Source organism: Cyprinus carpio, chromosome A1 (assembly GCF_018340385.1).
Source record: "Cyprinus carpio isolate SPL01 chromosome A1, ASM1834038v1, whole genome shotgun sequence".
In the NCBI taxonomy this organism is placed as follows: Eukaryota; Metazoa; Chordata; class Actinopteri; order Cypriniformes; family Cyprinidae; genus Cyprinus; species Cyprinus carpio.
This window is the reverse complement of record NC_056572.1, coordinates 38,474,083-38,493,645: the sequence shown is the minus strand read 5'-3', so window position 1 is coordinate 38,493,645 and position 19,563 is coordinate 38,474,083. Positions and strand designations below refer to the sequence as shown.

The 19,563-nt window shown below is 36.2% G+C and overlaps 2 protein-coding genes across 2 annotated transcripts; one reads left to right on the top strand and one right to left on the bottom strand.

The window, feature by feature from the left end:
• Positions 1 to 727: 727 nt before the first annotated feature.
• Positions 728 to 5,946, bottom strand: LOC109053286. Its single transcript, XM_019070701.2, has 2 exons — positions 5,821 to 5,946; positions 728 to 3,629 (listed from the first exon to the last, which is right to left on the bottom strand). Exon 2 carries the CDS (start codon positions 3,617 to 3,619, stop codon positions 2,879 to 2,881), a length of 741 nt encoding a protein of 246 aa, XP_018926246.2. The 5' UTR covers positions 3,620 to 3,629; positions 5,821 to 5,946; the 3' UTR covers positions 728 to 2,878.
• Positions 5,947 to 6,410: 464 nt separating this feature from the next.
• On the top strand, positions 6,411 to 18,920 carry LOC109053296 (NACHT, LRR and PYD domains-containing protein 12-like). Its single transcript, XM_042770584.1, has 10 exons — positions 6,411 to 6,676; positions 7,080 to 7,393; positions 7,750 to 8,025; positions 8,176 to 8,241; positions 12,923 to 13,296; positions 13,356 to 14,740; positions 15,058 to 15,225; positions 16,290 to 16,463; positions 17,329 to 17,375; positions 17,758 to 18,920. Exons 3-10 carry the CDS (start codon positions 7,770 to 7,772, stop codon positions 18,285 to 18,287), a joined length of 3,000 nt encoding a protein of 999 aa, XP_042626518.1. The 5' UTR covers positions 6,411 to 6,676; positions 7,080 to 7,393; positions 7,750 to 7,769; the 3' UTR covers positions 18,288 to 18,920.
• Positions 18,921 to 19,563: the final 643 nt, after the last annotated feature.

The following is a 19,563-nucleotide window of genomic DNA, read 5'->3' as shown; positions in this document are numbered from 1 at the left end:
TATTTAAAGTAAAGTGAAAGCGATGGCATTGGCTGTGTCTTGTCACAGTCATTCTGTTAATGAATTTTCACATATTTCCAAGTTGTGAAGATGTTGGGTCAGATGTCTCACGCACCCTCAAAAGTGCACACTAAACGTCCACATAAAAACTACAGATCAGTGAGAAAGGGAACAGTAAGAAAATCACACCAAAACCACTCTCAAAATCACTCTCACAGACTTTTTCCTGGACTGCGCCCAGCTGGTGGAATGACCTCCCGATCTCAATTCGAACAGCTGAGTCTTTACTCATTTTCAAAAAACATCTAAAGACTCATCTTTTTCGCCTGCACTTAACCAACTAATACTAGTACTTACCTTTTTCTTTTTCTTGTCTATCATATTTAAAAAAAAAAAAAAAAACCCTGGCTACGTGTTCTGTACTAGACTAACTGAGACTTGCCATAGCACTTGTATACCGTTGTTGTTCTCTCGTTGATCTGATTGTTTCTACTGTTCTCATTTGTAAGTCGCTTTGGATAAAAGCGTCTGCTAAATGATTAAATGTAAATGTAAATGTAAAACCTCAATGGCTACATTTCCATGCACAATTTTTGGTTAAATCAGACTGAACTCATTCCTATTGATGAATCTGATTGTAGTGTTTATATGAACACTAAATAAAGTGATCGGGTTGATGTGCGCGTTGATATGTCACAAGCTTCAAATAGGAATTGATTTTTTTTTTTTGACATGCGCACACTGCACAAATATAGAGTTTCTCACAATTTGCACATAATAACCAGTCTCCTACATGGTTTCTTTATTTGTTTTTAATAGCAGAATTAATATTTATCCATTTATGGATAACTGTACATATAACCGCTGTGCCGTGCTGCTCATATTTATCATGCAGTAAAAATGCCCCTCCCTATGCCCAAAAAGGGTTGCCTGTGGTAGAGGTCTACACGGGTCCAAAAACTCGTACCCGAACCCGAAGAGACCCGTAAATGTGTTACACTGAACTGACCCGGACCCGTATATTATTTTGAAAGTTGGACCCGGGCCCGTGCAGAAACGAGATATGTCAAAAATGTACTACCCGGAACTGACACAGAGCGTCAATTATTTGAAAGCTGGACCCGAACCCAGCCGGGAAGATACAGACCCGACTGGACCCGATCGGCACATATTCCACAGCAAATTGCTATTAACAAGATGATAAACAAGTTGCGAAAATTAAACTTTTTGTCTTGCCTAATGTAAGTAGCCTTCTCCCTTGCATCTGACTGATGCACACAATCCTCCTTGCCAAGAAAGTTCCATCCATGTTATTCCTCTGTTGCCAATTGAAATGCTTAATCCACTCATTATTCCATCTTCAAAAGTCCAAGTCCACGCTGTCACGGTGACGGATGACAAATGTGACTTTGCAGTTTTGCATTTTTTGTTTCACGAGTCAACTTGCATAATAATTTAGACTGTTTGCCCATGGATTATAGCCTATTAACGACTGCTCGTCCAGTGCCATTGCTACAGACGTTAGCTGTACTTATTTGCTATCATCTCTGTGCTCTCTGAGCCGAGTCTGAGCAAAAAATGTAGATATAGGGCTAACAAGACGGTTCATTCGTAATATTATTATAAAAATTAGAGAATCTGCAAAGCGTAGTATGGCGGAATAAGTCCCGCTGTCTAAATAAAAAAAGCCAGTTGTCAAGGTAAAGTCATTGCATCATTTGTTTTCCCACCTTATTTCAGATTACCGACACTTTTCTCATCCTAATTTTACAAGTTGAAAGTTACAAAACAACACAGGCATGGCGCTGACTGACTTTGATAACTGCCAGGTGTTCTCTGAGTCCAAACGACTCTGGTATTACACACAATGTTAAACAGACAATGTTAAAATATAGCCATGAACCCGTATGGATCCCAGGTCGGGTCCCGGGTCCTCCGTGTAGACCTCTAGCCTGTGGATGAGAATCCAAAACAAGGACTGGTGGGAGGTTGTCCTGCTCGACTTCACAGTTGCCGAGCAGGGTTGCCAGGTTTTCACAACAAAACCCGCCCAATTGCTACTCAAAACTAGCCCAATCGCGTTTTGAAGCGGGTCCCCCAGTACATATCGCTTTCTGGGGGGTAAATACATGTTTTATGGTGGGGTTTCCCTGGTAATATTCACTTTTAGGGGCTAAATATCATGTTCTTGTGGTTGCTTAAACCCACAGACATGAAAAACAACCCACGGAAACAGTGCTAAAGTAGCCCAATTCCACAGGAAAACCGCGGACTTGGCAACACTGTTGCAGAACGAAAGCAAAGTTTTTTTTTAATGACAGAACACGCATTTATACAACACTTTATTTAAAAGGAAGAGCTGTTCGTTCTGCATGTCATACGTCATTACGCTATTTCTGCGTCATTGCACGCAGTGCTTTCAGTTTCGGGGTTCAATCTAATCGAGTATTTACATGCACTCTCAATCATATTAGAAAAGGAATAAACCACCCCTTTCAATCCAATCTAAATTTTATTCCGATCGAGCTCAGTTGTATCGATTAAGGTGTTTACATGAAGGCTTTTCAGTCCGATTGAGCTGTCAATCCGATTACAAACATTATTTTGTTGCATGTAAACAGCCACTTTAAGCTGATACAGGCTGCATTATAACACACATGCACAAGTTCATTTGAATTCTTCAAATTATTATTGATGATCAGCTTGTGAATGCAGTCTTTATGGTTGCAAGATGATGATAAAATATGTTAATGTTCATTATTTACTACTGTCTCTGTAGGCAATGGACAGAGAAACATGAAACTGACCAGCGAGTCCAGCCACAATCACTGTAATGCACATCCTGTGGTAATTTATGGTAATTTCATTTGGGCCTGTTTTAAAGAATGGTGCAGAATCTTTCAAAGAATCCCTTCTTCTTGGGTAAGTTCTCTGAGGGCCCTTGCATAGGCGTGTCATCATCTAACTGGATTATGGTGTCATTGTTCTGTGCTGCAGGAGGCTCATTGTGTGCTGGAGGACCGACTGATTGAGTGACCGCAGTGAAATCTGAACTGACTGTGTTTGTAGTTTGAGGTCTGTAATTAATGACAGGCATTGGTGGGACATACTCTATGTATGAATAATAACCCATCTCCACCAGAAACTCATATAAACTCATTCTCCTGATGATCATGAGAAGGCCTCTGGAGATCCGGTGAGTGGCGTTTGGATCGTAGTTTGATCGGTCGTGGTGTTGAGTCACATAAACTCTATGAAACCACTCCTCATCAAGACTGACGATGATGCGATCCGTGTTGCTGTTGTGCTCGTCAGTATATTTGTCCTCTGAGACGTAATCATGAAGATCTTCAGCTCCTGGTGAATTTAGATTCCCAACCACATAGTAAGGAAACTCTTCGTCTGGAAGAAGTTTATTCCCATATTGGTCGTATCTGTTCTGAAAATAGTGAAAACCAAAATCTCCCTCGGCTGGGTCACATTCAGAGAGCATGCTGTTGTTCTCAAAAGAAACGCATTCATTGGCAAACCAGTAGAGGAGTCTGAGTCCATGTCTAGGCCGGGGTCGACCGAACCCAGAGTCTCTCAGCTGGACTAATTCATTTAATGTTCCCACCATGGTCCTGCACCTTCAGAATAGAAATGAATGTATAGGTATTTATGAAAGTGCATGATCACTCAGAGTTCTGTAGAAGTATGTTCTCTACATTTACTGTACATAGCCCACTGATTATAATGGTATATAAAGCTATGCTTAAATTTATTTATTTATTTGTGATTGCAAACTTTTTTTTTATTTATTTTTTACCAGTATTCAATAAATACACACTGTAAAACCTGACAAGTCACAGTAACTCAAACCGTTTGAGTAAACAGATTGCCTTTACTTAAACCATGTAAGTTTTAAAACTTTGCAATTATGTAATCAAGTGATTAATTAAGTGCTGATTGAGCTTTAGTGATGAACAGCTGCTGTTAACAAACAGAATCACCAGCTCCACTTATTAGTAACCAGACTGACTTTATTTCGTCTTTTAGACGTCTACAGAAGATCTTATTGAGAATTAACTAAGGTTTAGATGTTGATTTATTGTTTCATTTGAAGTAACCATGTTAGAGATCAGTGTTTGCTTTAGTTGGGCCCTTCACCCTTGATTTCTGTCTTAGATTATTTTTTTTGGACGTTGTAACCATGTGTTTTTGAAAAATGTTTGTTATAACTCAAAAAAACCAGAGAAAATATGATCAGGTATTGGTTGTTATACAGCATATTGGTGATGATAATCATCAATTATGGAGCTGTTCAGAGTTCAAAATCTTACTAAATATGTGTTCTATAGTTAGTTCAGTTGATTACAATGAAAGCCATTCAAAAAGTCAGTGGTTCTTTCATAATCAGTTAATATAAAGGACTTTCCAAACAGTTTAGTCTTCTATGGTGTCAACTAGTCACAAACAGACATCAATAATCAGAATATGAACCTCAACAATGTTTTTTTTTTTTTATGGTCACCATTGTTGAGGTTCATATGCTGATTATTGATGTCTGTGTGTGACTAAGTGACACCACAGAAAACCAAACTGTTTGTAAAATTCTTTATATTAACTGATTATCACAGAACCACTGGCTCCTAGAATCACTTTTACTGTAATCAATCCAACTAATTACACAACACCTATTTCATCAGAGATTAGACTCCAAACAGTTCAATAATCAATGATTATTATCACCACCAATATACAGTATAACAACCAACATCTAGGTACAGATTAGATAAAAAAAAAAAAAAAAAATGCTAATCTGAATGCACTGTAAGTTGCTTTGGATAAAAGCAGCTTCTAAGAGTGTGAGTGTGTGTATAAACACCTGATGATATTTTCTCTGGGCTTTTGAGTTACAACAAATGGTTACAACAGCCAAAGAAAAAACTAAGACAGAAATCAAGGGTCAAGAGCCCAACTAAAGCAAACACTGATCTCTAACATGGTTACTTCAAATGAAACAATAAATCAACATCTAAACCTTAGTTAATTCTCAATCAGATCTTCTGTAGACGTCTGACAGAAATAAAGTCAGTCTGGTTATTAATAAGTGGAGCTGGTGATGCTGTTTGTGGGGTTGTTTAATCAGATCTTGAGAGATTTAATGTATTTTATTTCAGTTTATTTTATCTAAGGCTGTGTCTGAAGTCAGTTGTAGTTCTTGTGTTTCTCTTTTCTTCAGTAATTCTGTTTGTTAACAGCAGCTGTTCATCACTAATTCACAATTATCACTCCATAATCACTTAATTACTTAATTGCAATGTATATCTTCTTTCAGTGAACTCAACTGAATTAAGTTCAGAGTACTCATAACTGTTAAGTTTTAAAACTTGAATGGTTTAAGGCAATCGGTTTCCTCAAACGGTTTGAGTAAACCTAACTTGTCAGGTTTTTAAGGATATCTGTTTACTCAAACGGTTTGAGTTAAGTTACTTGTTGGGTTTTACAGTGGAATAAATGAACTCCTCTAGACGTTATATAGCGCTGCTCTCTGATTGTCATACTCTAACAGCAGTCTTACTCAATCACAGCCTTACTTTCTGTCCGTCACTGATTTCTGGTCTTTTTTCTGATATGTCTGTTTTTTTTTTTTTTTATTGTTTTTTTTTATCATAATTTGAGAATCTTTGGTTGTCAGTAACTTTCCACAAGCAACACATAACACATACAAAGTTTTGTGTGTGTTGTATATTTATAAATTCAAACATTTTTTCTATAATTTTTTTTTAATAGAGAAATATTTCTTTCACGAGTAATAGAAAGAAAATGAGACCATACCTCTCTGAAAACTGTCATATAAACCTTCAGTTTGTTTGCTGCTGTAGAATTACAGATAAGCTGAAAGACTCACTCACTATCTGACAAACACTAAAGCAGACGCTGGTGTGGGCGTGTCGTTTCTATGGAGAGTTCACTGACGCCACGCTTTGCTGTGATGATTTCCAAGCTGTTCCTGGATCCTCCTTATTGTAGCACATTTTGAAATGTTTCTCATATATGTTTAGAATGTCCAACAAATGCACTCATGAGTTCTGTTTAATTTTTTTTTTTTTTTGCTATGATCCTGTCTTTTTTGTTTTACTATTTTCGCTTTTCACTCAACTTATTTAGCCAGTGTATTTACTCATTATAATTAACCTAAAATGTCTTATGAACTGTAAAAAATAAATAAATAAAAAAGACTGAAATTTTAACAGCTTTCAAACTTTTTTTTCCTTCAAACATTCTCATGTGTGTCTGTGTGTGTTCAGGAACATGAGGCAACAAAAGTTATGTTAAAAGATATTAGGACAGGGAAGAAAAAGGACTTTGGACACCTTGGCCGAGTTACAGAGATGACCTCACATCCTGATTATAAAAGACTAAGCTGATTGTTGATTCAAATTCTGATCCCACTGAACAGTCTCACTGAGGCTAGAAACGCAAAGCTGATTACACCATAGATTTATTGTGTTTTATTCTTTAGTTTAAGACATAATTCAATGGTTTTATCTTATACTTAATTTCATTTCCCTTGACCTTTTTGGTTAAATTAAAAGGATTTGCAACAAAAAACTGCGTACTGAGGCTTTGGATTTATATTTTTTAAGACTTTGAGCACGAACATACAACTAGGACTGAAGATTCATCTGTGGTGAGTTTTTTTTTTTTTTTTTTTTTATGCTTATAATTCAAGTGCATTTTCAACTTACTTTAAAAATACTGTTAAAGGCATTAAGACACACACCCCAAAACATCTTATGATATTGGTTCCTAGTACAAAGGTTGCATATGTTTTACAGTCTTGCTTTGTCTAAAGTCCATGTGAAGTAACGGTCCACTGCATGTCATTTATGATGCTGCATTGCACTGGTGTTTTTTCTTTTACTCATCAGTGCTGTTTAATGCTGAAAAACAAACTAAAAAGTAAAATAATAATAATAATAAAAATAAATAGCTTGTATTAAAAGAAGTCCTTTCTGTCCCGTTCCAGTACGATTCTGTCTTGCTTCAGCATCATTGACATTTTGTCTTTTTTGTTGTTAAATTTGTCGCAGAAGGAAGGTGCTTTACCTTGCTGTCACAAACAACTGAAAGACATTCTTTCACGGAAACAATCCCATGTCTCATTTCTTCCTTCCTTCCTATACTCAGCAAATTCAAAAGTTCAGACCAAATGAACTTTAAGAGCAACCACAATAATGAGTGTACAAGTGATGTGCACCCAGCAGCTAGCAAATACCCATAATGCACTGTGAGGGTCATATCAAATGAATTCCCGTGTCTCGCCAGAAGATGGCGCCTGCAGCTGAATCATCCATGCATTTTCCAAACCACTGGTCCAATGTGGCTACAGTGTAATATCATACAGGTACAAGTTCCTTTTTGGTTGTCAGTGTTTGTGTGTGACTCTTTTGTGTGTTACTGTGGGATGAATTATCGTTTACTGGAAAAGAACATGATAAATCCATCTATAATTTACTCTTATTTTGACTAAGTGTTCATCTGGATGGTAAGGAGCAAGTTGCAGCTGGCAGTCACTGCATGAGAAGCTGCTGTAGTCTTTAGTAATTTTGAATCAGAACATGTACAGTAAGTCTGAAACATTAGTTTTACTGCACTGTCACTCATGGCCTGATCTCACTGCAGCAAACATCTAAATAACATTTGTGCACAAATCCACATGCTAAGAGTGAAACTAATTAAGATTTTGTTCTTGTCCTGCAGAAGTGAATCATTGAAGGACGATGGCATCTGTTAAAGAGCTGCTCGTGAACTCACTGAAGGATCTAGTAAAAGATGATCTGAAGGAGTTCCAGTGGTACTTGAAGAATCATGAGTGTGTTTCTGCTTCTGCGATGGAGAATGCAGATGTCTTAGACACAGTGGATAAGATGGTGGCATGTTTTGGAGCAGTAGAAGCTGTGAAGATCACAGTGGACATCCTGAAGAAGATGAACCAGAACCTTCTGGCTAAAGAGTTAGAGAACGAACATAAGCAAGGTGACTAAAAGTCAACAGCGTGGCTTCGGAAGTGTAAAGAATTAAGTAATAGTTGAGTGTCAGCTTAAACGATACTATTTGCTTTGTCAATGTGTTTGTGCGATTTATGTCACTGCATTTTGATTTTGATTTTGATTCGTCTCTCTTTAGCAGTTCTGGCTCAGGGCAATATAGAGGTTTCTGATACCATTGAAGCTGCTTCAGAACAGATCTGGGGTAAATAATGATCACTTTCTCTACATGGGAATATTTATTTACCCCACAATGGGGTTTATTCATATTTTAGTCATCAAATCTTTATCTCAGTAGATACAAGAGAAATAATTGCTAGCAACAAAAGCAGCAGATCTGATATACCGGTAAGTAAATTGAGTGGGATGTAGCATCCCCTCCACAAGACTGCAGCTCTTCAGAGAGCACACCTCACAACACGAGTACAGAGACAAGATTAGACAAATGGTCTTCTGTGCCGCTGCTTCATGATCTCTTCTCTAGGTTTTTAGTTTTATTGCATGGTGTCTGTGCCTGTCAGGAATTCAAGCCAACCTTACATTTCATTCATAGTAAGTCATATTCCCTGAAATAGCACATTTACAGACTTATTACAGTAAGCATTAAACTTGGCTTTATTTATTCCTATGAACCCCTGCATAAGCCAAAGCAAATGCATGACATTACACATCTTCTGTTTATTAAGCATAATCAGAGTTAGTGTTGTAGTACGTGCACAAAACATGAATGTGTTTAACTGGATGTGTGGTAAATTTGTGTGGCAATTAGTGAACAAGAAGCATTTTTATTATTGCTGTTGATTTAATGTGTTAATTTAATGAATAATCTGTTGAAGCATTTAACGCATCTTAGATTTCATACAGTTAATTGGCGGCACAATATTGTTTGTTTTAGCAAAATTTTCAATGAAAATATTACCTATAAAGCCACAGCAGAACTGTTGTGAGTCTCCGAGCAACACAGCAGTGATTTGTTTCTGAATGAATCTAGGTTCTGAATGAATAGTGGAAACCAGTGATGGAATGGCCAATTCATAAAGAGAGCCATTTACTTCATTCCTAAATGCATCAGCCCTTTGACTGAATCAAATAAATAAATGACTCAGTAACTTACTCATTAACACATTTACTGCAACCTACTGGCAGTTTTAGTTTTATGTTTACAGTCTTATTAAAAAGATATTTTGAGAATGTTGGTAACCAAACTGTTTTCAACAATGCATTGTATGAAAAAAAAAAAAAATACTGAGACATTTCTCAAGTGTGATTTGTGTACATTTATCTTTGCATCTGTTTCTCATTTAAATAATAATAATAATAATAATATATTTGTTTTTAAAAATATTTACACTACAGTATCTTATAACTATAACTAACAATAAAACTTTTTTTTTCTTGACCATGTAAGAACTCTAGCAACTGCATTCTGTAGCTTGTTTTATGAAGATGCAGAACAACCACCTAATAGTGCATTACAATAATCCAGTCTCAAGGTCATGATTTAGCTTTTCTGGATCAAAGTGAAATAACATGTTTCTTAGCTTGGCAATATTTCTAAGGTGGACTGTAGAAGTAACAGTACATTCCTCTAAGTGCAAGTTGTCTTCTAAAAGCTTTTTAGGTGCAATTTATATATATATATATATATATATATATATATATATATATATATATATATATATATATATATAAAATATCTCTGTCTTATCTGAATTTAATAGAAGAAATGTACTGGTCATCCAACCTTTTTATACAGTATCTTTAAGACACTCTGTTACAACTTAGATCATTTAGGAATGTCAACTGGTCTCAATTAAATATATAGTTGTGTATCATCAGCAACAATGTAAAATATAGCTGCAAGCAGCGATTACCGGGGTTCAAGCACTTTAAGACCTTTGGGGTGGTCTTGACCAACCTGGATGTATGGCTGACAGTTAAACACATCCAAAATGGAGAATAGGCTCACAGACACACAACACACATATACACACACACACACTGAAATTAAATGATTAAACTAGTATATTAATGATTTATATGCATATACACACACAGACACAGACACACATGCATAGATATTTTGTTACAGATATAAATATTTGAAATAAGTGATAGGTGACACAAAACGTATTGCAAGTCTTCTTTTCAAGAGTGTACAGTATATGTCATTTTCAGGTTTCACTGTAATCATAATGTGGCAAAATTGTAAAAACTGATATGTCTGTATGAACAAAATGGGAAAACTTTGACTCAATGAGATTTAAAATGTTATAACAGTGGTTTTATAATGTTTTGGCATTAATCCATAAAACCTTTGAACAGTACTGTTTAAGTTAGTTGAATGAGCCCATTATTGGTCTTCCGCTACCATCTAGTGGTTATAAATTGCAATTTCTCATACATCACTGTGTTTAACCTTTGTAACTATTAAAGTGTTATTTTTTGCCCAATCTCTTTTAAATTTTGCCAAATGCAAATGTTCAACATTTTCTGTACTGCAGTGGTTTTATTGATCTTCAGCCAAGACTCTTGGACTAGTTTACAAAAGTATTATTATATCAAAATCATCAAAATATAAAAAAAACTATTATTGACAACATTGGTCCCAGAGGCAAAGTTGTCCAGAATGATGAGATCATATCTATCATATGATATAAAGATCTAGTGTTTGTGTGAATATATGGGCATTTTCAACCTATTTGAGGCCATTTACCTTATAAATCTTGTGTTTTTGAGGCCTTTTTAACTGTTATTGCGCCACCTGTGGTCCGATCTTTATGAAACTTTGCAAAATTATTAAGAGTCATCTCAGAAATGTTTTCACCAAGTTTCGTAAAGTTGTGAGTTTTCATTTATGTTTTATAGGCTTTTGGGTATTATTGCCACACCCCTTTTAAAAATTAACCTGTTATAGCTAACCAAAGGACAAAATTCAACATTTTTTTGATAATTATTGATCTAGCGAGTCCAGAGAATATTACTGCAGTGGTTTGACTGAGATTAAGCAAAAAACCTAGGACAAGTTCGCAAAAGTAGGTTTTTAATTCATTTGTGAATATTTAATGAATGATTTGATTAACAGCATTAGTCCCAGAGGCAAAGTTGTTCAGAATGAGGAGATCTATCATATGATATGAAGATCCAGTATTTGTGTGAATATATGAACATGTTCTATAATTTCAGGTCATTTTCTATTGAAATCTTGTGTTTTTGAGTCCCTTTTTACTGTTATAGCGCCACCTATTGTCTGATTAACATGAAACTTTATATGCTTCCTAAGAATCATCTGAGATATTTTTAAGTTTTGTAAAGTTTTGAGTTTTCGTTTAGGTTTTATAGGCATTTAGGTACATATAGGCCGCCCCCCTTCTATAAATGTCACCATTAAAAGTAACCGAAGGACAAATTTCATTTTTTTTTTCATAATTATTGATCTAGAGTGTACAGAGAATGTTACTGCAGTGGTTTGGTTCCGATCGGGTAAAAAACCTAGGACTAGTTTGCAAAAGTATGTTTTTAACCTAATTGAGAATATTTAATAAACAATTTGATTGACAGCAATGGTTCTTGAGACAAATTTGCTTGTTATGAGGAGATCTATCCAATGATATGCATATTTTGTTGATGTGTGAAAAATTGTACAATATGCAATCATTTACGTACTTGAATATGTAATTTCGCCCCCTAGTGGACGATTTCTTTCAAAATTCTTACAGACCTTAAGGGCCATGAGTCGAACATGCCCACTGAGTTTCATTCGGATCGACCTCCGTTAACCCTGTCAAATAGGTGCTTAAATTTGTTTGGCCAATGGCGGCCATGTTTTGTTCTCATAGATACTTGTGCCCCTTTGGACAAAGACACTGCATACCAATTTTCAAGTCAATCGGAATAACGGTTGCCTAGTTATAACCATTTATGTTTTGTTTTTTTTTGGTCTTATATGGCAACGGAGCACACTTTTTTTTTTTTTTTTTTTTTTTTTTTTTTTTTTTTTTACCAAAGATTGAGCTTATACACATGTGTACCAAGTTTGGTGAAAATATCTCATTTCGTTCACAAGTTATAGCCTTTTGTGTAAAATTGGTCCTTGACTTTCGAACGTTTTGGGGCCCCATTGCGACAGTGAGTTGAAATTTCAACTTTTTTTGATAATTATTGATATTCAGTGTCCAGACAATATTTCTGCAGTGGATTGATTCCGATCGGGCGAAAAACCTAGGACTAGTTCGCAAAAGTAGGTTTCGGATATAACTAAATTTTTAGTTTTTTGCGCTGTAGCGCCCCCATTAGGCCAATTGTGACAAAACTTTTTCAACCTCTCCCCAAATTGAAGTTTCAAGTCTCTAGGCATTACGGTTTGGTCTGCACGATCAGTTTTACTGCAGAAAAATAATAATAATAATAAAAATCTTAACAAATACAAGAGGGTTTCAGCACTGCGTGCTTGAACCCCTAATTAATCCAGTGTTTTCTAACATTACCAAGGGCCAGCATATACATTTTAAATACCAAAGGGCCTGACAGAAATCTTTGTGGCACTCCATACTTTACTGTTGTTAACTTAATTAACATAATTCCCTGTTTACATTTTTTAAAAAATGGTAACAGTCAGATAAGTAGGATTTAATAAATCTTAATGCTTGACCCTGAATTGACTCCTCTGTAATTTTCTAATGAATCTGAGTATGTTGTGATCTTAAGTGTTACTTACAAGTACATGTATTTTTAAAGGTTATCAAAGACAATGTTTAAATTAATTATACAGCTTTTAAAAATGATTATGCAAAGTTCATTCAGCAAAATTATTTCAATCCAAATTCAGTCCATAGTTCTAAACAATAGCCTTTTTTTTGCTGTTTTGTTTTTATTTTTTCACAAAGGCTCAACTGCAGAGGACATTAAAGCTGGTATTCCTGATTACAGAGAGATCAGCCTCAGACTGAAGAACAGATTACAAGAGGACTATAAGCGGATATTGGTTGGTAATTCACAAACAGGTCATCAGAAATATCTGAATGATATTTACACTGATTTATACATTGTGGAGAATGAGACTGGAGGAATAGTGAGTGACCACGAGGTGAGACAGATTGAATTGAATATTCACCAAATTACTGTAAAGGACACCACAATCTTTTGCAATGACCTATTCAAAGTCCAGTATGATACTGGTCGGCAAAATAAAAAAGTGCTAACAATGGGGATTGCAGGGGTGGGAAAGACAGTCTCTGTCAATAAATTCATTCTTGACATTGCAAAAAAAAACAGTCCTCTCCCATTCAGTAGACTGAATTTGATTGCAAAAAAATACAGAATATGATAACAAAGAACTGCAGTCTCATGGAACTGCTTCATGAATGCTTCTTTAGTGATCCTGAAGAACTGCCCTCTCTTCTTAAAGATGATGGTAAGGTCATGTTCATTTTTGATGGACTGGATGAGTGTCACTTCCCTTTGAGATTTAATGATAATGATGAATTAACAGATGTGCATGCACAAACAACAGTGAGTAAGATAGTTACAAACCTGATCAAGAGACATCTGGTTTCTTCTGCTCTCATCTGGATCACATCCAGACCAGCAGCAGCAGGCCTGATACCCCGAGACTACATTGATCAGGTGTTAGAGGTGCGAGGATTCAATGATGAGCAGAAAGAGCAATACTTCATCAAAAACAGCAGTCCTGAGGTTGCTGGAAACATCATCCGTCACATCAGGAAATCCAGGAGTCTGTACATCATGTGCCACATCCCCGTCTTCTGCTGGATCTCTCTCACTGTTCTTCAGCCTCTGCTGGCTCGAGAGAGCAATGACAAAACTCCCACAACTCTCACAGAGATGTACACAAACTTCTTACTTTCTCAGAAGCTTCAGATGGAAAGAAAATACAGTGATAATCCTGAACTTAAGTTCAAAGCCATGTCTTTTGATCAGATTGTTCTAAAGCTTGGGAAATTGGCCTTTCAACAGCTAGAGAAAGGAAATCTGATTTTCTACAAAGAAGATCTTGAGGAGTGTGGACTAGATGTCAGTGAAGGGTCAGTGTTATCTGGGTTATGCACTCAGATCTTTCAGACGGAAAAGGCTGTTTCAGCCAGACATATTTACAGCTTTGTACATCTCAGTGTCCAGGAGTTCCTTGCTGCTCTCTATGTGTTTCTGATTTTCAAAGATGAGAAATCAAACCTATTTCTTCAAACCTGGAGAAAGACACTATCATGGAAACTGTCTAATAAGCAGCTGTTTCATCTTCTGAAGTATGCAGTCAACAAAGCTTTACAAAGCAAGAATGGACACCTGGACCTTTTCCTCCGGTTCCTGCTGGGGCTCTCACTGGAGTCCAATCAGAATGACCTGAAGGAGCTGCTGCCAGAACTGAAACTGAGAACCGTGAACATTAAAGACATTGTTGACTATATCAAACGGACAATAGAGAAGGAGAAATCAGTGGAGAGGACCATCAACCTGTTCTACTGTCTGGGTGAACTGAAATATGACTTTATCAAGGACATTCAGAAGAATCTGAGCTCAGGAAATCTTTCAGCACAAAATCTTTCCTCTGCTCAATGGTCAGCTCTGGTGTATGTGCTGCTGATGTCAGAAGTGACTCAAGATAAGTTGGAACTGCAGAAATACAAACAATCTGAAGAAGCATTGATGAGAATGCTGCCTGTGATTAAAAACACCAGAAGGGCACTGTAAGAACCATTTTTAAATTTATCAATGTAATTATTAATCTATTTTATTTCATAAATACCTATATTGTATCATAAATTAAAGATACTGAATGCTAAAAAAAAATATTGGGTATTTTGCTTATCTTGATCTTGCCACATATCAGTTGATTTATGAAGTAAACGAAAACCTTTAAATTCCTTTTCACAAACTTAAATTCAATAATCACAGGATACATTTTATGGTGTTAACTTTGCTACAATCAAAGTTTTTACAAATCCTAGATCATAAATCCTGTCTGATGCACATTATAACATTATTTGTTTTGTTTTCCACACAGGCTACAATCCTGTAATCTCACTGTTGAGTGTTGTGAGAGTTTGTCATCAGTGTTACAGTCCTCCATCCTGAGAGAGCTGGATCTAAGTAACAATGACCTGCAGGATTCAGGAGTGAAGTTGCTCTCTGATGGACTGAAGAGTCCAAACTGTCAGCTAGAGATACTGAGGTAATTTAAAATACAATGCTGTCTTTTACAATGATGTACTGAACAATGATTAACTACTACCTTTAAAATTATAAACAGTAGTACTGCAGTGCAGCTACATTTAAAGGTTTTGATGTTCCAGCTGTCAGCTGTCACATGTTGCTCTCTGTTCCTTGTGTTTTTGTTTTCTCTCTATTTCCTGGTCTGTCGTCATTAATCTTTTTTTCCAGCTGTGTCTAATTAACACCTGTGTATATAGGACTTGGTATTTCTTCCATTCATTGTCTGGTGTTGTTCCTTTATGGATATTCTGCTGGCATGTTCAGTTCTGTTCCTTGTGCCCTGTTCCCTGATTCCTGAGTAGGTTTTGTCTTGTTATATTCTAATAAACTGCTTGCTATTGAATTTTATGCTCCCTCAGTCTCTGAGTTCATCAGCATGAATTTGAGATTGCCTCAGAGGATGAAATATTTGGCATTACCGTAACTTTCAATGCAATATATTTAGAAAAGCTATCAGCATGATGATAATAATTAAGAAAAATGTTGTGAAATGAAATGGACAAATGAAAACATTGTTCAATCACTCTGGCACATTGTCAAAAAAAAAAAACTCTACTTATGCATTTCTAAATGTTTGATATTTTGGAAGGGTATGCATAGTTTTTGTCTACATATGGGGACAGATCAACATCAGAGGGTCTTACTCATCTCCAGAATAAAGAAACAGGTGGTTAACTCCTCACAGACCCCTCTCACCCAGGCCACAACCTATTTTCACTTCTACCCTCAGGCAGACTCTACAGTCAGATCTGATACAACCTAAAAGAAAACAAAGGTTTTCCCATTCTGGGAGATAAACTGATGATATATATATATATATATATATTTCAAAATATGAAATCGACAAGGATAAATATTGTAACTATTGCAAATTTAACCCTGCCACTGAATCTTTCTTAATATAATTCAAGCCACTAATATAGGAATAAGTGTCCATACATGATATTTGTAATGTGACCAATAATGTGATTTGACTTTTAATATGTGTCCATAAATGATGTGATTCTTGATGTGTGTCTGTAGGTTGTCTGGCTGTATGGTGACAGAGGAAGGCTGTGGTTATTTGTCTTCAGCTCTGAGTACAAACCCCTCACACCTGAGAGAGCTGGATCTGAGCTACAATCACCCAGGACAATCAGGAGTCCAGCTGCTCAACCAAAAACTGCAGGATCCAAACTATAAACTGGAGAAACTCAAGTATGTTTGGCAGTAAAACATTGTACAGTACACTAACTCATTTTTTATACACTACTCAAGAAAAAAAAAGAAGAAAAGAAAAAAAAAGGTAACACTTATTTATCACAGTATAACACAAAGTCAGTTAAACTTCCGGGATATCAGTCTTTATAGTTAGGAAGCAAACGTGAGTGTAAATTAGTTTCACCTGCTTCAGTGCAATTGAAAGTGATAAAAGGTTCACTGGAGAGGCAACAGCAAGACAACAAAAGGGAATGATTTTACATATATATATTAAGTTAATTAAATTAGGCTGCCTGGTTGGAAACTGCTGGTTTAGGAATAGGGCCATGTATTCAACAGTCCAGGTCAAATAAATTACAACCAGTAGCACAGATAAATACAGGAAAACTGACAAGCATTTTGACAAAATTGTGTGTGACTAGCTACTTGTGTGCAGTCTGAGAGGTGGCTTTCTTTGTCCGTGCATCACATCAAGTGAGTACTGATTTGAGTTTTCTTTTATGGCGTATTGCAATTGAGTGGCTTAAAATCACTTGAATGTTTAAATTAACAAGACTTCACAAGAGTCAAGAACTGTCCCTTGTGTACACCATTCAGATGACTCTTCACAAAACCACTATTTATTTCTTAATTAGTACAAAAATACTGACTATGGCATACTCTCATCTCTTGCCATCAAGTCTAAGAGCAATGTTCATTTTAATCTATGACAATGGAAGAAAAAATGCAGATCCCAATAGAATTTTAATATTTTTTACTACATTTTCAATAGATTGTGTAGTGAAAAATACTACTTGTCATGAATGTCCTGATAATGAACGTGAGAGATAAAGTTCAAATGTGTGTGTATGTGTGTTTATAGTGTTGATTATGGAGGAGTGATCAGAATGTCAGCAGGACTACAAAAATGTAAGTCTTCGAACACATGCAAACCTTTAATAAATGTTGTTTTGTTCTAGATAAGTGATTCTCAAGCTTTTCTTTTTTTAATTAATAATCGCAAACTTCCTTTGAAACCATCCTCAACCTATCTTTTATGTCTTTGTGATGAACAAATGCAATTAAGTATAATTCACTTCTAACGTCAGTGGACTTGTCTAATATTCAGCCATATCATCAGTTATATTGCCTTTTTAATGGGAACATGTAATCTGTCAGAATATTATATTGTTAAATAATTATATGATATATGCTACTCAGATATTATATTAAGACCTACTGGAATTACTTAAAGAACCAATAGGGGTCAATGGACCACAGAAACACTGTTTTATCTCTCTTCTTGTGTTAGGGGCCTGTGATCTCACACTGGATCCAAACACAGCACACACTCGTCTCTTCCTGTCTGATGATAACAGAAAGATAATGCTTGTGTATGAGCATCAGCCGTATCCTGATCATCCAGAAAGATTTGAGTTCTGTGATCAGGTTCTGTGTGTTGAGAGTCTGACTGGACGCCATTACTGGGAGGCTGAATGGAGTGGGAGGTTTGCTATTATAGCAGTGTCATATAAAGGAATCAGCAGGAATGAACGTAAAGGTTGTTGGTTTGGATACAATGATAAATCCTGGAGTCTGTGGTACTTTGATAACAGATTCACTGTCCGTCACAATAATAAGAAAACTTACATCCCTGCCCCTTCATCCTCTACTAGAGTCGGACTGTATCTGGACTGGTCGGCCGGCACTCTGTCCTTCTACAGCGTCTTTAACACACACACACTCACACACTTACACACATTCAACACCTCATTCACTGAACCCCTCTATGCTGGATTTGGGGTCCATTATGATTCTTCACTGTCTCTGTGTCAGATTTGAGTACACACATTGTTGTGACACTAAGCCAACAGTTGGGTATCTTCCAACAACAGACCATCACTGAGCAGTTTTTACGGTGTGTTCTGCACCCTTGGCACTAGTTGGACCTGGTTGGTGGTTTTTTGATTGTTTTGAATCCACATCGGGCAGCTGGTGAAAGACATCATTCTAACTGGCTGTTCAGTTCAGAAAATCACTGCATGAGAAGAAAATAAATATCAAACAAACAAGGAAGTCAAGTGGTCACACACATCTTACCTGGCTGTCTGGAATGAAGAAAGTGATCATGTTCCATTATATGGGACACACATCTGATATTTTCTTAACTGTTTGTGTTCACCTAAGACCTAACCGACTGTTTTCAAGGATACTCGCCAAAGACAAGTATTTTGACATCATTTTATATGTATTTGTCCATTCAAGCGTGAAAAGATGCGAAAGAGAACTTGTTTCGGTGTTTGCAAGTATGAACTGAGTTCTTTTGCATTATCTTGAAGCTATCTTGAATGCTCTAAAATCACTTGAAAGTTTAAATAAGCAAGGCTTAAAACATGCAAATTATAAACTTTCGTGATGATGCAGAAGTTGCCCAATCAACTGTCCAGAATAAAATCCTATTGCCGTGTTTCTTAATTTGTTTTCAGCCATCCTTGAGTATGAACTTTTTAGCAAAACCTGCCTTGAATTGTGGCTCATTCAGAAAGCAGACTGGAGTAAAATGATTTGCACATACATAAGATGTCGGGAGAAAATGAAGAGACTTTTGTTCACTTTTACATCCATCTACAAAACACCTGAACTGCTTATGAGTCATTAGCCCCTTTCACACAGTAATACCAGTAAGTTGCTGTGAAATTACTGGAATAACTTTATCTGTAAAATACAAAAATATAAAAATGTGCTTTTCACACAGGCAATGACATTCTGTTTTTCTACCAGTAAAGCACCATTCACACATCAGTTTCAAAACACTGGTAAATTTTGTGACATCGTTAACTTGAAATGACCTCTGTGCCTCCTGGTGTTGTGTTTGTAAACATGAAGGTTAACACGCAGTTAGTGTTTTTGTTGATGCTTTCATTTTCAAGCAGTTCACATTAATGCAACTGCTTTTGGTCCAGAGACATCTTATTAGACACCTGCAAACTGAATTACACAGCGTAGAATAAATGCTTCATCTGTGTCAGAATGCGTCCACACAGAGCGCCTTACCGGTAATTAACTGGTAAAGTTACATTGCCAGAACAAATTTACTGGTATTATTTGGTATTATTTA

Coding starts and splice junctions, on each gene's coding strand:
- LOC109053296 (XM_042770584.1), top strand. CDS start 7,770: ATGGCATCTGTTAAAGAGCTGCTCGTGAACTCACTGAAGGATCTAGTA. Junction 13,297..13,355: donor ATAAATTCATTCTTGACATT/GCAAAAAAAAAC, acceptor AAAAAAATACAG/AATATGATAACAAAGAACTG. Junction 16,464..17,328: donor TATAAACTGGAGAAACTCAA/GTATGTTTGGCA, acceptor GTGTGTTTATAG/TGTTGATTATGGAGGAGTGA.
- LOC109053286 (XM_019070701.2), bottom strand. CDS start 3,619: ATGGTGGGAACATTAAATGAATTAGTCCAGCTGAGAGACTCTGGGTTC.